The following is a 25,090-nucleotide window of genomic DNA, read 5'->3' as shown; positions in this document are numbered from 1 at the left end:
TTCTTGTAAAGGCTATTGATTTTACAGCAATGGAGTGGGTGCAAAAACGGGACGTGCACGTGTTACCCTCTCATATTGCCCGTATTGACAGGAACTCAGGAGAACAAGAGAAGGTACTTAGGTATGCATTTCTCGTCTATGCCATTTTCTGTTAAGTTCCCCGTACGCTAGGAAGTCAGTGTACCGAAAGAGGCTGTCACCGAAACAGTTCTGCAAAACAAGTGGAGTTCGATCATCATGTAAAAAATGCGAATACCTTTTTGTAAGAAAAACGTAAATATTTATTTTTAGAAAGCGCAAGTTGTACTTGTTGCTGACGTGAGCGTGAACTTTAACGGCCGTACTCAAACCGGCGTTGCTAATAAGTAATCTTAATGACTCAATTCACAAGCGCACCAAGCCACCTTGAATTTTGCGTATGGACGTTAGCAATGTAAGCTATGAATAATTATACTTATCAGCTAAAAGGGGCGGGCGCACAGATGCCACACTCTCTAGAAAACGAAACGCAATGCTGCCAAAGAGACCTGCCCAAGCTGACGACGAATTTTCTTTTCCTTCTTGTTAACCTCCTCCTTCTTCGTCCTTTTCTTGCTCTTATTCAGACCTGTTGACGATATCACATATAACCAAAGCGGGAGATTGGTTAAGAAGGCATGCAAAATTTTAAATGTGGATTTGGAATAAATAGCGATAATAAAAATAATAAAAGAAGGCGGAATTTTGGCGTGAACCTCACAAGAAAGATCGTTCACCGCTCTCTTCTCCAGCATTATCCCATTTTTTCCCCATTTCTTGAAAGCATTATCACTCAGTAAGCTCATTTCATATCACTACAAAGCGGCCCAAGTTCAACGTATACGGGGTCATCATTTTTAACGTTTCCGGAATCTTTTAAAAATCGTATGTTGCAGATAACGCAATTCTAGTCCATGCAATAAGCACGTTTCACATGGTGCGATTTTGTCTCCGAATTCGCACGTGCGAATTCGCAGCTGCGGAAAATAGGCCACCGGATCGACCCTTCGTGCGTGCGTTTTTTCGATGTTCGGCGTGCTGAACTCTGCGAAAAACGCAGATGCGGTGGTAGCCACTGTAGCGGTGGAAACAGACGACAAATAGGAGGCGGCTCGCTCATACGTCATCGCCAGTCAGAATGCTTAACGAGTATGCGAAAAACGCAGCCGCCGTAGATCCATGTGAAACGGGATTGCGAATTTCGCATCTGCAAAAATCGTAGCTGCGAAAAACGCACTGCAAAATCGCACCCTGTGAAACGGGCTTTTTATTCAGATAGGCGGCCATTACTAGCACGAGAAATCGAAACACATAATTAACAAAATTTCATTATTTAACTTAATAACTTTACGGTATATACATATTGCAATTTACGAATTGTAGCCGGTAAGTTTGCAAGGCGTATCCACTTGGAATGAATTTCAAGAATGACACCAGTTCAGAGGTATGCGCCATCAAACTTGCCGTAAAAATTCACTGTTGTTCCACCTACCTTTTTTTTTTTTTTTTTGACAAACCGCTCTGTTATGCTTTGCATGAGCACACAAGTAACTGGAACGACCATGTATTTCATCTCACAGACAGCGTACATTACGGGACAGCAACCGGATTCTTACTAAAGCCTTGGGCAGTTTCCAATTCAGCAATTGCTACACGTACTTTAATTAAGAAAAAATTATGCACAGTTAATTTGAGCTTTAGTAAACTGAATATGTATTCCGCAATTTTCTGACCATTTTTGTTGTCCGTCGGGGCGAATAATACATCAACCAAAGAGAAAAGACTCTGGTACCTGTACTGCAAGGCTTTTTTTTTTTTTTTAACACGAAAGTGTTTTATGCCGGGGTCCACCAAGACTTCACTGACGTATTTCCGTCACGGAAATACGTCAGCTTACAATGTACACGAACATAATACAAAGAAAGAAACCAGAAGAAAAAGTTCCACAAACATGCAAAATCTGGAAATCGAACCCACGACCTCTCGGTCCGCGACGATCGATCGCCGAGCGTTTAACCCACTGCGCCACAAACGCATTTGCAGAGAGCTACACAGACGCGCCTTATATATCTAACACTCCTCCGTGTACCCGCGCTCTTGCTCGCGGCGGTGCCGCCGCCTACGAGCAGAAAAGAGAAGTACTGCATTATGACACTAACGCGCACCGACAGTGAACGCTTCGGTGGTCTCAGCACTACGACGCCTCGATGCCAGCATTCGAAGGGACGCTGGCATCAAGAAGCACTACCAACGCCAGGTGGCGTTCACCGTACTCAGCACAGCGGAGCGTGGCCTCCGCAATTAGCTCTGAAAATGTTTCTGAAGTTGATCGCGGAGGCTGCAATTACGACGCGCTGTACGCGCTGATTTGACTCGGTGACGATTCAGTTACGTGCTTTGTCTTGCGCGTTGTATTAGTGTGTCAGTTACGTGCTTCGTCTTTCGCGTTGTGCTAGCGTGTGCAGCGTAGTGCAGCTTCCATATGCACGACGGTTGCTCATGGTCATCGACGTTGGTAGTCGTGATGGAGGAGACGTGCCACCAGGCGTCAGCGTGGGTGCATCAACGCCTAAGGGCGCTTTAGCCACAAAACACCAATAGACATTATATATCAATGTGCAATAAACATTACACTACTTCTGTGAAGACACGTTTCACTTTCGTGTTCTATACCGATTCCTATATAAGAGGGATCAACCACATTTTTTAATAAGAAGATACTTAGTTCATTCGCCGATAGAAACACTATACGGTGGACAATCGGGGTCTAAGCGCGTAATACACTCTGCAGCTGGAAAACAAGCCAGAAACCACGTCGGCGACTCGAGAGGAGCGACATATTCCGCGACCTCTGCTGCCCTGCAGCCAAACGAGGTCGACGTCCGGCAAATCGAGCCCCCGACTTCCGTGTGCGGAGGTTACATGTATACGCAATCGCGCACAATAGAGGGCAGACGGGACAGAAAGGAATCCGTATCGGCTCTCCTTCCTTCAAGATCGGGGAAGCGAGTACCCTGCGCACCGGTGTGCGAGGTCCTTCACAAAGGACGCGCCCGTACTTCGGTCTCCCGGTCATTGGCGCTTGGCAACAAAGTGGGTCGCAGTGGCGCGGGCCGGAGCTCCTTTTGTCGCACCTTCCCTACAGGCACCGTTACCCGGCCCGTTCGCGCCGAAGTTTTCTCCATTCTCTCTCTCTCCCCCCCCCCCCCTTTTTTTTTTTTTTTTTTCTTTGCGTGTGTCTTTGTGGCACAGAGCTTCGTGTGCATGTTTATACTGAACATACGCCGACGTGCACGTCTTTGTTGTCGCACGCCGCCCAGTTTACCTTCGGGTGCTGTATTGTCGAGGGCCCTTCCAAAGCGCGTTCGGCGTTTCATAGCAGCGTCTACGCTCTGCACCCTAGGTCTGCACGGTGGTCCAAAATTGGGAGGGGAAATCGCGCACGAGGCTTCCGCTTATTTTAAACACGGAAGTGATTCTCCGTGCCCGACTTCCTCATTGTGGCGTTTGTGGCGAACCGCCATTCCGTAAGCGAGGTCATCGGGTTCTTATTAGGTCACTTGGTCTGGGATTTTGCGGGTAGTGGTAGCTCTCTTCTTCCCTTGAGGCGTGGGGCACCAGGGCACAAAACCTAAATGAAACGAGGCTTTAGTTCATAGAACATTGTGAAACATCCAGTGTTTCCGGATATCTATATAATTTTTTACCGAATAACGCTAAATGTAGCGTACAAATATACTGTATAAGCTTCAGGTACACTGTACTTCAGGAGCATATCCTCCTGGCTTCAAGTACGAAAAATTCAGCAAATTTTTTCAGATACCCTAAAACTTTCTTTAGATTCACCTTTCCTGCATTTCAGAGCTCCGCTCCCTTATGAAGCCTGAAGTTAAGAGTTTTTTTCTGTAGCCATGCGGCGTAGAAGACTGACTGGTTTCCGTCTGCGTTGACATGGTTGACGTTTTGCACTGACCGCAATGCATTAAACGGACAGAAGTGCCTGGAAAAAATTTTACATTTCAAGTAAAATCGACATATAGCATTACGGCGTCGATATCAAAATGGGAAAAGGACATGGCACCCGATGGCACCAAGTCTCAGTCTTTATATTCTCAGCGGCCCATTACTGTTCGATATATGTTGTCCCCGGCGTGTTCCCCTTGGGCATGAAGGTCTGATGAAATTTTTGTTTTTTGTTTTTGTTTTTTTTTTCTTTCGGGGGAGCGCTTTTACTAGACAATGAGGATGATGCGTGGTGACGCGAATAAAGTTGGTTACGCTTGGCACAAACATAGCCATGTCGGTTACTGGGGCGGCTATCACAAGAAACACCTGCATGTGTCGCCTGTACTTCCACTCCTACCTGCTATTGACCCTTTTCGCGGAGCAGTTTGCTCTAGAGGAACGAGATGGCGCTTTCAGCAGCGCGCCATACGTTGCCTCAGCGACTGCGCACGAATACGAAACCATTACTGCTTCTGTCCTGCTACGGTGCGATCAGCTGTCGGAAATGCAACTGGGTGTTCGCTAATGCACTGTGCCCAATTCATGCTGCAAAATGTGTAACGATAAAGGAAAGACGTGTGCGATATTTCGCAGCAAAAATAGTGATTAATTCACATATTAAGGAATGGAATCAACCTGAGTTGCCGCCCTTCACGATGCACGGTTTCCCCGAGTATCAAAAAAGATAATTCATCCGCCAGCGCTACAGCTAACCTCCAGAGAAAGGACTTCAACTCCGGAACGGCGGCACTTACGAGGGAGTACCGCTCGTTACAAAAGGAAGTAGCGCCACAACTGGCATAGTAATATTCTCGCACGTTATCTACAGACATCCACGCCTACTCGCACGCAAGCTTACGCCCACCCGATCGCCAACGTATCAATAATAAGTGAATGTGCGCACACTTGAACCAATGTGCCGAAGCATGAGTGACGGCGACACACCAACAAGGCACGAATGTTTGAACCTGAACGTTTCGTGACTGTCCACAGAGTAAGCGAGGGACTAGCGATAGTACGTATTTGCTACAAGCTACCGCAAAGTACAGAACATTTACATTCCAAGCTTTGTGCGCAGCAAGAACAAATCTATCGCAGCAGAGCCCACCCGCGAGCGATTAGGCTGAAAATAAACAAATAGATAATGGCCACACCGAGGAACTTTACCGAGTCAGAAACAAGACAATTGCCTCTGCTTCAAAATGTTTGCAAAATAAAGAACGAAGAGCACGCTAATCCCGATTTAATTCATAAGCGGAAAGTTTGGACAGCTAGCCCCGCTTTTAGTACAAGCGCCGTTTGGACAAGGCGTAGTGAGCTCTGAAAGCACTTGCATGTCCTCTAAAGCTGTGGTCAAAGCTTCGTGTCATGCACGAAGCCCCCTCTACGATATGCGTGGAAACGGAGGTTTGCTGCGCCGCAATGGCGTCACGCGCTTGCATTGCAAACGCGGAGGAAGTTGAGGCAAGCAATTGACGCGTCACCACGTGATCAAACAGCAGCGCCCACGGGAGCGCCGCGAAAAGGGTCAATAGGTTTGCAGTTGCATGTGGATAGTCGAAACCGACCACAAGCCACTAGAGCAGCTGCTTATATCAAGCTGTCTGGATGAACTAAATCCACGCCTGCAACGATTCAGCATGACGCTACTAGAGTTTGATTACACTATCTATATACCACATTCCTGGAATAGAGGTATACACATGGCTGACATATTTTAATGGAAACACAGAAAGATACTTACAGCAACAACACAAGGACGACTAGGTCATCGAGGAGTGTGAAATACTCTTCAATGACCTCGTCGTCCTTGCGCTGCTGCTGCGATGACCTCGTCGTCCTTGATGAAAACTTCGACTACCTGCCTCCCGCGACATGCTTGAGAGAATAAAGGAAACACAGAAGAACAATCTCACATATAGCAATAGTCAGAAATTATTGTTCGACGTCGTGGTCCAAACCGGTGTCACTGCCAACTGGGGTGCAGAGGCATGCAGATGTCGCCCATGAACTGACACTGGTGGAAATGTTACTCGAATGCAACTGCATAATCATACCATTAAACATGCAAAGCAACGTCCTGGAACGTCTACATTTATGCCACCAGGAGATAGGAGAATGAAGAGCTGAAGCCATAGGCGGAAAGTTTTCATTTTTCCGGGGGGGGGGGGGGGGGGCGACCAGCTTTCCGAAACCTACCCATATATATATATATATATATATATATATATATATATATATATATATATATATATATATATATATACACCCTCTGCTAACAATTTTCTGTTTCTAGCTTTATGGCGAAAGCAATTAAATCGACACTTCTGGCACGTTGTCGCGGTTATCGTCACCGTGATGTTCCGCATTAAATCCAAAAGCCATATACATGAGCGGCCCATACCCTGTGGGTGCGGGAAAAAGCACGTAACAGGGAGCCGAAAAGGTTGGCGGCTTGATGGGCATTATTTCCCACGCGCTCAATATTCGAGTTAGTTGTAGGTCACGTAATCAAACGCGAATGGGACGGAGAGCACGCGTCTTCTCCTCTAGCCCTGCTGTAGCTGTGAATGACTGTGCGCGGCTGACGCTTATGGGGCCCGCGTGCCATATCTAATTGTTGAAAATCGTTGGTGGATGCAATGATAAAGGGCAACCAGGGACGGCTGCTAACTTCATGCCTGCTGTCTTCCTTGCTGGGCTGTCTTTCTGTGCCCCTAGTGTTGCAGAGTTAAGAGACAGAGGTCATCGCAGATCACTCACAGAGGCCGTCAGTAGTGGACATAAAGATAGACAGATAATGATGATGAATCTAATTTTCGGAGTTGCACTGAATCGCGCGGCTGTACGAACCGTTTGCCTCCGCTGCCGGCGTTTTTCACAATGCTTGCTTTGTAAAAGCGAGTGCTCGAGGACATCCAGTGAGGTATTTACAGGTTTACATGGTCCATGCTTATATGTCCACTATGTCCACAATGCTTACTATTTTAACTTTAGGTGAATGTTTACTACAATTTATATGGCCACTATAACTCGTGTAAGGGCCACACTTTTCCGTCGCGATTTTGACGAGCCTTTCATGGGACCGGGCCATGTGACCTCATTTTGCCAACTACCCGTATGAAATCCGCCGTAAACCTCCGCGATCGCCTCCTCTCGACATCCAGTAGCGACGCGCGAAAGTACGCTGCGCGCGACAATTCGCTGTTGAGCCCGATCAGAATGAACGCACGGGACGCGATTGCTTCTCAGTTGGATGTCTTTTTTTTTTTTTTAACACGAAAGTGTTTTATGCCGGGGTCCACCAAGACTTCACTAATAATACAATGTACAATACAATATAATAATACAATGTACACGAACATAATACAAAGAAAGAAACCAGAAGAAAAAGTTCCACAAACATGCAAAATCTGAAAATCGAACCCACGACCTCTTGGTCCGCGACGATAGATCGCCGAGCGTTTAACCCATTGCGCCACAAACGCATTTGCAGAGAGCTACACAGACGCGCCTTATATATCTAACACTCCTCCGTGTACCCGCGCTCTTGCTCGGGGCGGTGCCGCCGCCTACGAGCAGAAAAGAGAAGTACTGCATTATGACACTAACGCGCACCGACAGTGAACGCTTCGGTGGTCTCAGCACTACGACGCCTCGATGCCAGCATTCGAAGGGACGCTGGCATCAAGAAGCACTACCAACGCCACCTAGGTGGCGTTCACCGTACTCAGCACAGCGGAGCGTGGCCTCCGCAATTAGCTCTGAAAATGTTTCTGAAGTTGATCGCGGAGGCTGCAATTACGACGCGCTGTACGCGCTGATTTGACTCGGTGACGATTCAGTTACGTGCTTTGTCTTGCGCATTGTATTAGTGTGTCAGTTACGTGCTTCGTCTTTCGCGTTGTGCTAGCGTGTGCAGCGTAGTGCAGCTTCCATATGCACGACGGTTGCTCATGGTCATCGACGTTGGTAGTCGTGATGGAGGAGACGTGCCACCAGGCGTCAGCGTGGGTGCATCAACGCCTAAGGGTGCTTTAGCCACAAAACACCAATAGACATTATATATCAATGTGCAATAAACATTATATATCAATGTGCAATAAACATTACACTACTTCTGTGAAGACACGTTTCACTTTCGTGTTCTATACCGATTCCTATATAAGAGGGATCAACCACATTTTTTTAAATATTGGCTGTCAAGTTATGGGTGCGGAGCTTACACGGGTGCGATCCTTACACGGATTTACACGGTAAGAATCTTCCTTCTACTTCGCTATCACTAATACTGCTTCGCCTTCCCGGCCAAACTGCACTCTTTTTTTATTTTTTTAGTACTTTGAGTCCGAGTATAAGCGCTGCTGCGCACGACTTCTAGACTTCTATTTATTCTCATTTTGAGTGAATCCAGCTTGGCATCATTTAGGTTACTGAGTGAATTCTGTATACAATTAAGGTGTTTCAGCGAACAGTTTCCAAAATGTTTAAAGGTGGCCTGTGGCAGATAGTAGAATTCTAGTTCATGAGCTCGTCTACTCGAAGAGGCGGGCATTACTTGTACAAAGAAAATGAAATGAATAATTGACTAATTAACAAAATTATCCAATTAGGTTTTTAGCTAGTTACCTTATGGCCCATGTTGCAATTTACAAATTCTAGCCGTGGAGTGCGGATCCACTTTGAACTAATTCTCAGGCAAACACCAGTGTCGAGATATTAATTCTCTAACTTTGCGGAGAAATACATTGGCGTGCCAGTCACTTTCTCAACAAAACGTCGTTTTATGCATCAAAGCACAAAAGTATGAAAAGAACAAATTATGGGATTTTACGTGCCAAAACCACGATGTGATTATGAGGCACGCCGTAGTGGAGGACTCTGGAATAATTTAGACCACCTGGGGTTCTTTAAGGTGCACCTAAATCTAAGTATACGGGTGTTCTAGCATTTCGCCCCATCGAAATGCAGCCGCCGTGGCCGTGATTTGATCCCGCCACCTCATGCTTAGCAGTCCAACACCATAGCCACTAAACAAGCACAGGTGGGTAAGCGCAAAAGTAACTGGAACGCCAATGCATTTCTCCACAATGTTCGGTAATTATCTCGAAACTGGTGCCATCCTCCTAGAGCATCCGCCTTGCGAATTCCACGGCTAGAATTTGTAAATTGCAACACGGGCCATAAGTTACTATGTTAAAAACCTAATTGGTGATTTTTTTAATTAGTCGATTATGCATTTCAATTTTTCGTGCAAGTAATGCCAGCCTCTTCGAGTAGACGAGCTCATGAACTAGACTTGTACTATCTGCCACAGGCCACCTTTAAAAATTTTGGAAACTTTTCGCTGAAACACCTTGTATATAGAATTCACTCAGTAACCGAAATGATGCCAAGCCGGATTCACTCAAAATCAGAATAAATAGAACTCTAGAAGTCATGCGCAGCAGCGCGTATAATCAGACTCAATGTACTAAAAAAATAAAAAGGAGTGCAGTTTGGCCGGGAAGGCGAAGCAGTATTAGTGATAGCGAAGTCGAAGACAATTACATGAAGGAAGATACTTACCGTGTAAATCCGTGTAAGGATCACACCCGTGTAAGGGCCACACCCATAACTTGACAGCCAATATTTAAAAAAAGACATCCAACCGAGAAGCAATCGCGTTCAGTGCGCCGATTCTGATCGGGCTCAACAGCGAATTGTCGCGTGCAGCGTACTTTCGCACGTCGCTACTCGATGCCGAGAGGAGGCGATCGCGGAGGTTTACAGCGAATTTCATACTTGTAGTTGGAAAAATGAGGTCAAATGGCCCAGTACCATGAAAGGCTCGTCAAAATTGCGACAGGAAAATGTGGCCCTTACACGAGTTAGAGTGGCCATATAAATTGTAGTAAACATTCATCTAAAATTAAAATAGTAAGCATAGTGGACATAGTAAGCACGGACCCTGTAAACCTCACTGGATGACTCGAGCACTCACTTTCTCAACGCAAGCATTGTGAAGAAAGCCGGCAGCGGAGGCGAACGGTTCGTACAGCCGCGCGATTCACTGCAACTCTGAAAATTAGATTCATCATCATTATCTGCCTATTTTTATGTCCACTACTGACGGCCTCTGTGAGTGATCTGCGATGACCTCTGCCTCTTAACTCTGCAACACTATAGGGGCGCAGAAAGACAGCCCAGCAAGGAAGACAGCATGCATGAAGTTAGCAGCCATCCCTTTTCGCCCTTTATCAGTGCACCCACCAATGATTACGAACAATTAGGATATGGCACGCGGGTCACATAAGCGTCAGCCACGCACAGTCATTCACAGCTACGGCAGGGCTAGAGTAGAATACGCGTGCTCTCCTTCCCATTCGCGTTTGATTACGTGATTACAACTAGCCCGAATATTGAGCGCGTGGGAAATAATGCCCATCAAGCCGCCTACCTTTTCGGCTCACTGTTACATGCTTTTTCCCGCACCCACAGGGTATGGGCCGCTCTTGTATATGGCTTTTAGATTTAGTGCGGAACATCACGGCGATGACAACCGCGACAATTTGCATGAAGTGTCGATTTAATTGCTTTCGCCATAAACCTAGAAATAAAGAATTGTTAGCAGAGGGTGTATATATATATATATAGGTTTCGGAAAGCTAGTCGGGCCCCCCCCCCCCCCGGAAAAATGAAAACTTTCCGCCTATGGACTACACCGATGGCGCACTAATCGAAGCTGAATGTTTCGTGACGGCCCACAAGAGTAAGCAAGTTACTAGCTGTAATATATATTTGCTACAAGGTATTACAATGTATAAAACAGCTACGTTTCAAGCCTTGTGAGCAGCAAGAACAAATCTATCGGAACTGAGCACACCCATAAGCGATTAGGCAGAAAATAATCAGATAGTGGCCGCACCAAGGAACTTCACTGAGTCAGAAACTGACAAACCACTGCTTCAATATATTTGCCGAATAAAGAACACAGAGTAAAACGCACTAATCCTGACTGAATTCACGAGTGGAATGTTTGGATAGCTTGGAATACATATTTAGCCCCGCTTTTAGAACAAGCACCATATACGCTGTGTGCGCCGTTTGGACATAGCTTAATTAGCCCCGAAAGCGCTTTTGCATGTTCTCTGAAGCTGTGATCAAAGCTTCATGTCGTCCACCTAGTCACCGTCTACGATATCTCCGAAAACAGAGGTCTTCTAAGCCCTGCCGGCGTCATACACTTCCATTGTAAACAAGGAGGCAACGGAGGCAGTTGAGGCAAGCAATGGACGCGTCACCACGTGATAAAACATGGCAGCGCCCACGGGATCGCTGCGAAAAGGGTCAATAAGGTAAAATTTCAAGAAACATGGATGCGCTGGTCACGCTTAATGTATACAAGAAGCACACGCAAAAAAAAAAAAAAGAAACTACATGCCGTAACAAGACGAGAGGCTGGAAATTACAGCTGTACTGATTTCAAAAGAAAACACAAATGGTACTCGTTTCCGCTTGCGCCTACTGAGAGAGAGAAATAAAGCTTCATTTAGAATTCATTCATGTGTCATTATCCTGATGTTGTCCAGCCGATGCGCCGCAGTCCAGGATGCCAGGGCTGCCTCTCACACCCGCCACAACAGCTGAGGCTGTCCAGGTTAGAGCTGGACAGTGCGGTAGTGAAAATGCGGTACTGTACAAAAATAATTGCCGATAAGTGCCGAATTTATCGATTAAAGTAAATGCAGATAAATGCCTGCTGAATTCAAAAACATATAGATGCCGAAAAATCTGATTCCTACTTATTATTAAGGAATCACCCGCCAATGAATTTGTGTCACACTCTGTAACAGAGCGTGTTCCTCTTGTAAGGATACATTCCATTTTTTGTTAGATTTCACCTATTAATCCGAAATCCTGTTCACAAGTTTTGTGCTGACCATTTGACAACCCTGAATCCTGATCTTCCCGTTGTATAGCGTAGAGGGAACGACCACAAAAAGGACACGACGATACACAAAACGCTTTGTATGTCGTCTTGTCCTTCTTTTTGTGGTTGTTCCCTCTGTGCTATACAACCCGAAAATCATGAACCAACATGCCCAAATTTCCACTATCCTGAAAACATGTTTGTGATTGGTATCAATAAAGCTTCCCTTTATTAGTCTGGGCGGTATACTAAGTACCTCAGCGTTCGTATTCCTGTGCGACTAGCTTCAGGGCACACCAGGCAGCATTTCCCTGGGGATGTACCTGGCACGTATGACCTCTCCTGACTATGCCCTGTATGACCGACTTTGGTCCCGAATGAACACAAAAATATAAATGAGCAGTTTATTGGAACACGGAATGAGTGAAGTTTTATTCTTGCCAAGAGCAGTTGTTAGGTTACCAAGTCTTCGTTTCAGTGGCACCTTAGTAGCCTTGACCTGTCAACATCGATGACCCTGTCAACATTTTCGTGGCAGTATGGCTGATCAAATCTTGCCAGCATATAACATGTCACACAATGAGCACAGCGCAGTCAGGCGTGAAACTAGACCTAGAAATAAACGAGATCGTAAAATGAAACATAGGGGTAAATCCTCTCTTCTCACAACTGGGTTTACAAATTCTGAAGCAAGCACTCCACACAGAAGCCAAGCTATTTAAGAAGCAACACACTATAGTTACACCAGTTGGTGATAAGAGGCAACCACGTGGAGCATACCTCCAACAGTTTTCTGTAATAACCTAGCTTGGCGACAGCATGCCTATTTTACGTGATGGCCGCACCGATATACACAAATGCTTTTATAACGAAGTGCATGGGACCTCCAAAATTCCTAGTTATACATGTCACTTTGTTATGAAGATCGCACCCCGTACCGGTCACAATAGACCATGATAAGCACATTCAACAAGAGCAAACCTTTATTTAGCACAATCCTAGTGACTTAGTGAAAATGAGTCGCTAATTTTTCCGTACACTTCGTCTGACGGAATGTGCGACATCAGCTGACCTTATTACACTGAGGTTCAAGGCATGCTTCACTGCGAAAGGCTGGAGCAATGGGAGGTAAAGCTGGAGATTGCTAAATGGCGCCTCCCTTGCTTTCTTGGTTCGTTTAAGGGTCCTTCATCCCTGTTGCCTTCGTCGACATTCGTTTCCTTTCCGTCCTAAATGTCTTTGAAGGCACCATATGTTATGATTACATCCTCACGATGTGATCACTGCGATGTATTCGTTAGCCGTCACACCCAATGGTGTGTTACCACAAGCAGTGTACCAGTTATGTGATTCCTGGGGCAGTGCAGCAGGACTGTAACACTTGCTGGCATCGGCACACTCATCAAGTGCGTCGCTAGCATTGCCATTTGTGATAGCGCAGAGGCGTCTGCAGATAGCAGTGATGTCTGGGATGCCTAAATTCCTTCGTTGTAGAGGTGTTCACAATACATATGAAAGATAACAATTCGCCCTGGATATAAACAAACCTTCACTATACAGGTCATTTCATTGTAGAGACGTTCGAATGTACAGTCGATTCTCGATAAGATCATGGTTGGCCAGAATTTTGGGGTGATACGATTCTGGAAGAAGCCCCGCCCAGAACGCATAAAGTTCAACACCGTTGTGCTTCATAATGGCTCGAATTCTCTTCCGGGCCGCGGTCGATGGCGCATATATCTAAGCAACTGCGAGATCTGGCAGAGATCGCAGTGGCTTAGGATCGCTGGGGAGCAAGGCCACGGCATACAGTTGCAAAGTCGGTGCTCAAAACGTTGGTCTTTCACGAAGCTGGCGGAGGCCTGCGCACTTGGAAAACATTCACGGCGGCTCGTTGTGAGCGCTGGCAAGGCAGGTGAACAACACAGCACTAGGTTTCACACATTCCAGAAGGGTAGCTTTGACAACATCAATGAATGAAAGATCCAGTAAGTCAAAATATTTTTTTCAGCCTAAATAACCATAGTATGACTTGCCTTCATTTTTGTGCTGTGGTTTGTTTTGGATCATACGAATTTCGGATATGAGTATATGAGGAAGTCTCGCAAAACTTGTGTACCATATGCTGCACTTTGCTGGATCAGAGAATATCCGCCAACAACCACATGCAATGCATTTCAGTCGTGACAACAGCATGATACTGAAATACATGCGTCAATGCCAAGCGACAGCACGTTACAAAATAATTTGGAAATACGTTTCAAGTTGACTTCTTCCTGACTACATATATCAAACAACTTTCTCTGCTGTGCTCTAGAAATGCTAGGCCAGCAGGTTCACGCTGCCAAAATTGGGGCTTTAGAAGTACAATTGACTGTGCGACTTCAAAATTTTGATTAGTCCTGTCTGAAGCTGCAAACTCTTAAAGAGTGACATAGGGGCGCCTAAACATCTGTAGCTAAGCATTCATCTGTTAATCGAGTTATCCGGCGGACCGAATTAAAGGAGGCAGAAAATGAACATACCGGCTGCTTTATTTGGCATTACTTAGCCAATTCTAACGCGCCGTGGTATCTAACACGCACACTGCTTATATGGGTTCGAAGTCAAAAACAATCTGCACCCAAATATAATGCACATTCAATTTGATAAAAAAACGTGGCATATGCATCTGATTATCAGGGTTTATCTTCACAGAATGAAAATTTGTTTACAATTAACCCTTTCAGACACTGTGTACACAATTGTGGACATCAAGAGTGTGCGTCAACAGCAAAAGCACTGATGAAAGTAGGGACATTTAAAATGTGTCGCATACAAATTTAAACACTTGTGGTTGGAATTGTGCTGCTATTTTGGATGACATGTGTGAAATGTTTTAGTAAAATGAGTGGGAAGGTAGACGGTTGGGTGTTTTTGCTCGATGTCAGTAGGTTGCTGTATGTAGTGGGTTCACTTCTTTCATTGTTTTTCACAATGTCATGCACCATGCATAACTTTCAAGTGACTTTTCAATACATAAAATGAATGAATGAAACAGTTGATGGTCTCATGCCGACGTTCCTGTAGTGAGTTTTTGCGTGGAGTCCACATTCTGTGAACTTGACAAAACTCACTAAAGAATTGAAAATTTTTAATCTTTGCTGCAGCTGTAGACTTTCTATGATTCTAAAGATGCAAGAAATGTGGTGGAAGTAAGTTTTCAATCAACAGGCTAAAGTGGCATCTGAAAGGGTTAAGGTCCATCATCGTCACTCACTGGCAGATCTTTATCGCTATGGGTCACAACATGTCGTTCCCCGTGCATTTAATATTTTGCATTTATTGAATGACTACACAACCATCGCGAGCGGGACGGCGGTTCAAGCCTAGCTTAACCACTTTGTTGGTTCGTCATACGACAAAAGACTCCAACATGCCGAACGTGTTTCGTCATACGACAAAAGACTCCGACATGCCGAACGTGTTTCTGTTGCCGCTATTTTAGCACATAAATTATTTCACAACCTACATGAAAAATTGTTCTGTTGTACTCTTGCGATGGTAATGACACTGGCTCTGACGGTAGGCTGTTGCTAACGCCGTGAACCTAACTGCACAGACAAAAAGTGCACATTATAATCAAGCAAATACGGTAATCACTGATTGTGAGATGCCCTTTTCACCTCTGCCAAGGGCACATCGAAAATCGGCACTTTCGGTGGGAGGTAGCGCGTCTTTGACGTATTCACTATCACCTAGCGCTACCAAGACCGACACCATTGAGGACAGACGCGTGCTGTCTAGTCAAGTTTGAATTACCCGGCAAGGGCCAGTTTTTGTCCAAAGTATGGGCGCTAGTCGCAAACCTTCGATCGGAGTAGAATTAACCGAATAGTTGAATTAACCAGCCTCAAATTAATAGAAGTCTACATATGGTGAATGCATATGTAGAGGCGATTCTGCCAGAAATTCTGTTAAAGATGCAGTTCCCACACTGAAGGCACAACATGTACACTCAACCTATGAGTCTATGACCAGTAGCCTCACACGAGTGTTGTTACCTCAGTGTGCCTGACATTCTAATTAGCTATCATTAATGCAGAAGCCACAGGTTTGGTTTTATCTGCAATGACTAACTCTATTGAGATGCCCACAGGATTACTTGGGAAATGAAATTACACATACTTTATCCACTTACCTGGACCATAAACCAGGCAGGATTAGATCTCAACAGTACTTTTGCTTACTGTACAGTGGAGCATAAAACATTCTAAAAGTATGTGTGCAGCTCCTGATTGATAATACACCATCAATGTATTGGGACATTATACACAGATGGTGTATAAACAGATTGTGTATTATACACAGATGGTGTATAATGTCCCAAAGCAACACAGAAACTATGAAAGCCACTTTAGCGGAGGTCGCTAAAGTATAATTCTGCCAACTTGGGGCTATTTAACATGCACCCACAGCACGGTACCACAAGCACTTTCACATTTTCACACCATCAGAATGTAGCTGCGATGACTAGAAATCGAACCCACTACATGTGCTCAGCAACCAAACACCATAGCCACTGAGCCATCATGGCGTATTCATCAGGGCGTATTTGGCAATGAGCAGAGAGTACACTTGTACAGTTGACTGCTGTTAATTTGACATGGATGGGAACGATGAAACTGATTGAACTAACTGGCGGGTCGAATTATACAAATGACAGAAAAGACCCTGAAACAAACTATGGATCAAAATAACAGCATTCAACTGATCCTAGCCCATCCCTGCATCAAAGGTGCACCTATTTAATATGGGTTTATAGTAAACTAACACTGAAATGACGTTAAAGCTCCTAAACCAAGTAGAAAGCTAATGCACACCTTACTTTTTAGCAAGAAAAATGTAGCATGCTTCCGATTCTGGCAATCATAAAAAGATGAAACAAGCAAACTTACCTTTGTAAAATGGAAATTTAAATTACCTACACCTAATGTTTATGATCGTCGCTATCAGAAACCGTTTATATAAGCATTTTAGGTGAGAGATGACATGTGTAGAATACATTCACTGTTTCCTAACATCGCCAAAACAGACTCTATCGCTGTGGGGACAAGAGTGAGATCACTATAGTGGTCAAGCACGATCATACGGAACAGTCAAGTTCGAATTATCCGGTGAAGATTTTCAGCATCTAAATAATGAAAGTCTTGATCCACAGAAATGTATAGGTGCCAGCCAGTACCTTCGGTCAGAATAAAATTAGCCAAAAAATGTAATTAACAAAAGTCTACTGTATTGGCAAACACTGCTCAAATTAAACATATGACAAGTTGTGCAGTCCTAAAATTCAGGTCACTAACAGGAGATGGGTAAATACCGATTAAAAAAAAAACTGAACAAGCACATGACAGTACAGAAACTTAAGTGCACACAGCAACAACATACTGCACTCTACCGTACAAAAACATGCAATAAGGACACCTCAGGAAAGAAGGCGAACCTGGAACCTATAAAAACACAATAAAGCTGATAATGGCATCGTGGCAAAAATATATCTGCATATCCAACCATGTACTAGCCTTTATGAGGCACTTGAGGTTAGCTCAGTGCTCTTCCTACTGTTATTTCTATTGCTCGGAATTGCATTGTGATGAAGGACAGTGGCAACAACTTCAAACTATCTTACCCTCTTGTAGATACTTGAATTTTTACTTGTAGCAATACTGTTAACAAAGTTGGACACTTTAATCCTTGCAATAGTTTCTCTATACATTTGAAACAGTCTCGTCCTACCTTTCTTGCATCCTTCTTTAATCAAAATTTGGCTATCACTTTGTGTGCTGCATCAAGACATTGCATGCACGTTGGCAGCAGCAGTTTGTGAACTGTATAGAACTGCATGTCACATCGCAGAACTTGCCTGCAGTGGTCTGATGCAGTATATAAGTGTAATTTGCCCAGTGAAATATTACCAGTGGATCTCATCTTTCAGCCAGTTCTTACATAAAACAGCTCTATGAAAGTATTTGTTGACTTTAATAGATGATCACATTGTTGATAATATGTGGTATACTTTAGCAAAAAGCCAACTGAAAATGCTTTGTGGGGGATCATTACAAGGGATTCATAGCCACCCAGCAATAGCCACTGAGCCAAGGTGGTGGGTTTGTCTCTTGACTGTGGCTGCTGCATTCTGGTGGGGACGGAATGCAAAAACGATCATGTACTTCGGTTTAGGTGCACATCAAAGAACCCCAAGTGGTAAAAGTTAATCCGGAGCCACCTACTACGGTGCCTCTCAAAGCACACGTGTTGCTTTGGGGATATTAAACCCCATAATTTAATTTCTCAAATCTCTATACATGATACATTGAGCATGAGAAATACTACAGTTCACTGGAATTATTATACACCAAGACAAATGGTGCATCACCTAGTGTATCGCAGATGGAACAAATGTGGTCCTTCACGAAGAAGTCGAGTTATGGTACAGTGTCACGTTCAGGGCCCTGCTTGTGGGCCAAGTAGAGAAAGCCAATGCTTGTGAGTGCGCTGACCAGGAAAATTACATCAAACCACCGGTGGTAGAAGTTGAACTGCAGCTCGCCCAGCACCTCAGTGATGATGGACCTGGAAACAGAGGAAATATGAGAATGGCTCGGCATCATTATAGTAGTGCACCTTTCACAGCAAAGCTGTTACTGTGACTAGAACCGCTTAAAAACATTATATGCCAGTTTTCATGGTTTTATGAAAAAAATAAATCACTCATGAAGTCGATGCGAATTTTGAGGAAATGTGGGGGCTGTTAAGTGCAATAAGCAGGCAAATTTTGAAATTTCTGCGTCAATTAGGGGTTAGATGAAAATACTCAAAGCTTCGTTTTTGGTCTACATAAAAGTGTTATATAAAACGCTTAAAAATTTTTATCTCTACTGTGGGTGCACAACAAATAGCAGAGATTTCACATATTGAGGAAATGGAGGCCATTTGATGAGTGAAGTGTGGCAAAAGTTTAGAGTGTCTAGGGTAATTATGTGCTTTAAAAATAATTACTGAATACTCATCTTCTCCCAATGTTTGTACTTTACCCGGCATGTAGTTGCTGTTCCTTGGTCTCCTTGGTGAACTATGTGAAGCACAGGGCTTATATTTCGTTGAAGTAGAAAGTGCGTCGTGTGCAATGAATGATAAATGTTTAATCTGTGTAACTTAATTACAGCCTTTGTAAAAAGTTACTTATCCAATCGTTCCAGAGTGTCATACTGCGGCACTTCGCTGTATTTACTAAAGTACTAAGACAAATGCACAAGACAACTTCAAGTTCGGTAAAATTGGTTGGAATGTTAAGTGCAGTATGTAGCAAAACATTCGTTTCTCTAGTTAATTAATTTATTTATTTAGCATAATACTTCCAAGGCCCAAGGGCATTATAGGAAGGAGTGGTAAATAAGAAATGTATAAAAAAAAAAGAGCACCAGTTATAGCAGGTTAAGAAAACATTTTAACAAAAGGCTTCATGAATGGCAGTCTTAAAGCTGTCAGTGTCGGTGATGGCGGCGATGGAAGCGGGAAGGTGGTTCCATTCTTTGCTAGTCTTCGGAATGAAAGATTTGCCGTAGGTATTAGTCTGGCTGGATGGCACACCAACTTTGCAGTTATGTACTGAACGCGATGATACATAGATGGGAGCAGAAAAAATAACTTCTTTTAGAATCAGATTATAATGATAGATTTTGTGGAATAAACAGAAGCATTTATGGCGCAAGGACAGTTCAGGTAAAGCAAGTGTTGCTTTCATTGATGATAAGCTGGCATGCCGAGAGTAATTTGATAGAGTAAAATGAGCTCCGTAATTTTGAACGGATTCAATAATTGCCGGAAGTGTAGTGTTATTGGGACCCCAGATAGAGCATGTGTATGTTAATTTAGGGCAAACAAGCGTTCTACATCGATATATTTTTACTGATGAAGGTGATCAGGAAACATTACGTCATAAGTAATCCAGCATGCGGTTAGCATTGTTAGTAACATAGTCAACATGTATCCGCCAAGAAAGACTGCAACTGATGTGGATGCCAAGGAGCATGTGTGAGAGATGTGTAAGATGTGGATGAGTAAGAGGTCACAGGATCTAGTAGGATACCGTCAAAAAAATATGTGCTGCTAATAATGTGGGCCCGTCGAGCCATTTGCATGCTTTTATACTTCTTGATGTTTAGCCGCATTAATCATCCGTTTTTTGCACCATGAGGACAAATGGTTAAGATCTTCTTGAAGTTTCTGCTGATCAGAAGGTTGGGCTAGTTTTTTTATAGAGGATGCAATCATCAGCAAAAAGCTTTATTGATGAAATCGTGATCTAGACTGGGAGGTCGTTAATGTAAATGAGAAAGAGCACTGGTCCCAACATAGATCCCTGTGGGACACCGAATGAGACAGGAGAAAGAGAAGACAAACAGTTGTTAGCAGTCACATATTGGGTGCAGTCAGAAAGAAACTCTTTAATCCAGTAGAATACCTTGGTGTCTATGTTAAGTTTGCTTAATTCAAGAAGAGGTCATGCGCCACAACATTGAAAGCATTAGCGAAATCCAAGAATATGCAATCAGAGTAAAAGCTGATATCGTTATGTAAAAAGACATCATTAGTAAAAGATAATAGCTGCGTTTCACAGGAAAACATTTTCCTGAAACCATGCCGGCAGTTAGTGAAAAAAAGAGTTGTCTTCTAGAAATTTGATTAGAAGCATTACAAAGAATTACTGAACCCTTCCTTTTTTTTTTTGTTAGTTTCATGTGTCATACCCCATTTGCAGTTGGTTTCTCTGGGGTCCTTGGCAAACTGAGGATGCCAGACAAAGCAACTTGTTGAGATTTTGTCAAAATAAGGGGCATGTTATGGTTAATATGTACACAAAGCTTTAAATATGTGGGTCAATTGTGGCGTTTGAAATAAATTGCATAACAGAGTGCTTAAGAACATATATAATGAACTCTTATGACCGGTGCAAAAGTTTGCAACCAGCCGTTGCATAACTACAAATGCCACCAAGATCAAAGTTGGCAAAAATACGCGGACTACTATGGAGAATTCGTGTGCGACATTAAATGTGTGTGGATCAAGTGCAGCTTCTGCAAAAAATTTTCTTAAGACAGTGTTTTCAAATGCCCTGCTGCCATTATTAGCCATGTCTCTCAGTGCCTGGAAAGAACTCTGTGTTACACAATCTTCATATTTAACCGAAATTTGGGGTATCTCGTTTGCAATGCATCCCTAAACTTTAATGCTACTGGCTTAATTAGGAGCATTGCAGAAATTCATGAACCCTAATTTTTATGGTATTTCCATGCATAATACAACATTCACTTGCTGTCCTCGCTGTACTAAAGGAGGTACCTTGTTCCTGTTTGGTGAATGTAAGTGCCAGGTAAGGGGTATTGTGTAGGCAAAGTTCAAAGTGGGTGGATTTACTGCTGCTTAATAAATTCCTTATGCAAGCACTCTGGAGCGTTATGAGTGAATTTTATGAGCAATGCAAAATTTTAACCGCTACCCTGACATAACTGCAATGCCACGAAGATTAAATTTATCAAAGAAGTAGGAAAAGCTCTGCCCCATTAGTGTGTGCAGAGAAATGCTTGTGGATAAAATAAAAGCTTTTATAAAAATTCCTCACGTGCTCGAAAGTGTTATGTGAACTCTTTAAGCTATGTATCCCATGGTATTCATGGTGTTTTGGTTCATTATGTCCTCTGCAATAAGTTGCATAATCATGTGCTCCAAAGCATATATAATTAACTTTTATGAGCGGTGCAAAATTTGGTAAGCAGCCATTGCATAACTACAAGTGCCACCAAGAACAAATTTCGCAATAAAAGCTGGACTTCTATGAAAAATTAATGTGTGAAGTTAAATGTGTGTGGATTAAACAAAGCTGTTATAAAAAAAATGTCTTAGAAAAGTGGTTCCAAATGTCACGCTTCAGTTATTAGTTACGTTTCTCAATGCCTGGAAACAACTATAAATTACACAATCTTCATATTTAACAGACAGAGGGGCATCTCATGTGCAATGTCTCCTGAAATTTTAATGCTAATGGCTTAATTAGGAGCACAAGGCACACAGTTTATATTTAAATAAAAGTAGAGGCAGGTTATAGATAATGTGTAAACAAAGTTCAATGTGTGTGGACAATTTGCAGGCCTTAGCAGTAAATTGCGTGTGCAGGCTATTCGGTGTGTTTAACTGTGTTTTAGGAAGAACGTTGAATTTTACATGCTGCTCTGGGAGGACGGTAAGTGCAACAAGGTCACATCTAGTGAAAATGGGGGGAATATTATGGCCAATATTCTTGCGAAGTAAAATGTGTGTGAATGAATTAACTGCACTTGTAAAATTTTTTTACCAGAAGCCTGAATGGGTTATATGCTGGAAGGTTTCAAACGGACCCGCCATGTAGGGCAACAGTTTAATATGTGTGGTCTAATTAAAGCAACTGAAATTTTTATTGCAACTGCTCAAAAGAAACAGCTTCGCTGGAAATTGGGTTGTGATTCTGCATGGTCACACAAGTCTGCAGTGTTTTTTTAGGAGGTAATGCTCTGTACTCTTTGGTGTAGGCTGTAAATGTGCAAGGACTCCCTGTACAGTCTACCATTATGCAAAGTAGCCTATTCACTAACTTTAGGTGCATACCTAGTTTCATTTAAGGTCAGGTGCAGACATGGTGCAAAATTAATTAATTTATTTATAGTTTCTAACAGGCTTCAATGCAGCATTAACTAAGTGGGGGTTACAGTAAAATAATGAGAATAGTATTTGCCTGAGCTTGTTGGTTGCACAAAGTAAGAAAGGTTTTCAGCAGAAAGCACTGACAAGGACAGAAGGCTAACGTAATGACAATAAAGGGCATAGAAATAGGAGTATGATTAACAGAAAGTCAAAAAGGAAATATACGTAAAGTATAAGACTGTTAATGTAAGCAAAGAAGCCACTTAACAAAGCAAAAAGGGGGCAGGAAATACAAGGCCAAAATATGCAAAAAAAGACAGCATAAATAGTAGTTTGTTGTATCACCTATATTCTGCAGGCATATTCATTCTTATCAGCAGCACAGAGGAAACAAAGTACATCCCCTGCAAGAAAAAAAAATGAAAGAATGTTACCAAGTCCGTAAGTCTTTCTAGTTTACATAAAAGTCAATATTGCTGCCCTGTCAGCCAATAATTCTGAATGCCAAAAACTAAAGCCAGTTAATTTAACAATTGCACTACAGCAAACAACTGTTGTATTGAAATCATCTTACTTGAAGTATTGCTTTATTTAAAGTTTATTGTGATCCCGACCGCAGTATATGCATTTTAGATTGGATTATTCGAACTGCAATAGAACGTGACTCCACTTAATATGAAGTGCGAAGTGGGAAATCCGCACTCGGTTGTTTGCGCAGAATGCACAATGACCCTTTGTGTTTCTCAGTACCAACCTGCAAGGCAAAAAGGGCTGTGAAGTCACTCCACCACATGCTGGCAGCTTCTTAGGGCTAAGAGTATCACACGGGAATAATCAACAGACGAAGCAGCTGTTTATGTGTGTCAGCAGAGCTTTACCACTTTTATATCACCACAATCAAGTACAGCTTTGCTTAAATATATGTTTTCTGAGCTCTTATGCTGTTGGAGTGTATATCTCCTGTTGCTACGACTCTCTTACATCCCCCCCCCCCCCCCTTTTTAACAAAATACTGCTTGCAACGAAGTCAATCATTGGTTCCAATGGCTTCATTATAACGAGGGCTTACTGTATTTTTCTGATACAATGCAAACACAGCAGCAGCAGTGATTCAGGGGCTATGGCATTTCACTGCTGAGCACAATGTCACATGTTTGACTCCTGACCCCAGCAGCAACAGTCTGATGGGCACGAAATGCAGAAACGCTTGTGCACCATGCCTTGGGTGTATGTTAAAGAACGCTAGGTGGTCGGAATAAATCCGGAGCCCCCTAGTGCAGCATCTTTCACAGCTGATGAGTTGCTTTAGGATGTCAAACCTCATACAAAAGCAAATACAAAAGTTAACTTGTGGGATAGTAGAAGGGGGTAGCAATGAGTGGAAGATTTCAAGCAAAGCTCACCATAACTTGGGCAAGAGCCAGGACAATAATGTTGGATGACTTGCTGCTTGAAATCGCATAGAAAAACTGCGAGAAATACAAAGAAAAATATACAGAGAAAGAGAGAGAGAGCAAAAAGATGTTTCAAATTATAATGCACAATGGCCACCTAACAAGCATAAAGAACAGCAATAAATAATGAGCATGAAAGTAAACATGAGCAACCATATTTATGCACATACTTTTTGCTGATGTTCTACTAAATGCACAACATCACATGGATGTTTCTAAATCTAAACTTTATAAAAACAAAAAGTCAAAGTAATGAACGATCAATGAAAAATCTAAGGATTGTCTCCCTCATTATGTTTAACAAAGGGAAATCAAGGGAACCCTCTGCCCAAAGCCAGAAATAGGACTTGCCTTCATCAGGGCAAGTTCCATTGCTTGACAAGTTCCCTTTTTTGACATGTTCCACTGTTTGACTAGTCCTCTAGTCGAAATGTTCATAAACTGCCCACTGTTTATAAATTCAAGTATCTAATTTCTAGTGATTATTTTCATTTATTTGCAACACTTACCAGTTACCATGCGTTTTAGATCAATAAGGGGCTTAAAGGTAAGAAATAGTCATCTCCTTTAACAAGATGCCCAGGCTATGAGAGCCTTGGTGGCCTCTTTTAAAGTTACCCAGAACAGACTTGTCTCTATCGTGATAGACACTCCCAATACACAAAGTGTTCAAAGCCATTTCTGCATACACAAATGTTTTACAGATATGCCTTGTCCTACATGTTTTACATTTATAGAATCTTGTCTGGCTAAAAGTGGTGCTGTTGGAGGAGTATGATGATTGTAATCAAGATCAACCACTCAGGTTGGTGCACAGGGGCAGTAGTGTCAAAACACTGACATAGTTTGTTCACACGGTCATCTAGAAGTTGATGTAGACCTCAGTGATAAAGCTGTCCTATGTATAGCTAAGCCATACTGCATGACTGCAGCTGATGTCTACAGTCCCTAAATGAGCTGCTAGATCTTTAAGACTTTTCCAAAG

General features: G+C 43.0%; 1 protein-coding gene across 2 annotated transcripts in view; it reads right to left on the bottom strand.

Moving 5' to 3' along the window:
• Positions 1–12,323: 12,323 nt before the first annotated feature.
• Positions 12,324–25,090, bottom strand: part of LOC119455950 (Golgi pH regulator) — a 41,639-nt gene continuing 28,872 nt past the window's right edge. Inside the window, exons 13-16 of one of the 2 annotated variants that reach the window (XM_037717499.2) lie at positions 24,055–24,120; positions 22,997–23,055; positions 18,351–18,547; positions 12,324–13,804 (exon numbers count right to left, since the gene is read on the bottom strand). In XM_037717499.2, coding sequence (XP_037573427.1) covers positions 18,400–18,547; positions 22,997–23,055; positions 24,055–24,120 — 273 coding nt within the window. In that variant the 3' untranslated portion in view covers positions 12,324–13,804; positions 18,351–18,399. The remainder of the gene's footprint in view (positions 13,805–18,350; positions 18,548–22,996; positions 23,056–24,054; positions 24,121–25,090) is intronic. The other variant, XM_037717500.2, reaches the window with a different exon arrangement.

Source organism: Dermacentor silvarum, chromosome 6 (assembly GCF_013339745.2).
Source record: "Dermacentor silvarum isolate Dsil-2018 chromosome 6, BIME_Dsil_1.4, whole genome shotgun sequence".
Lineage (NCBI taxonomy): Eukaryota > Metazoa > Arthropoda > Arachnida > Ixodida > Ixodidae > Dermacentor > Dermacentor silvarum.
The sequence above is the reverse complement of the archived record's forward strand: the minus strand, read 5'-3'. Positions and strand labels throughout refer to the sequence as shown.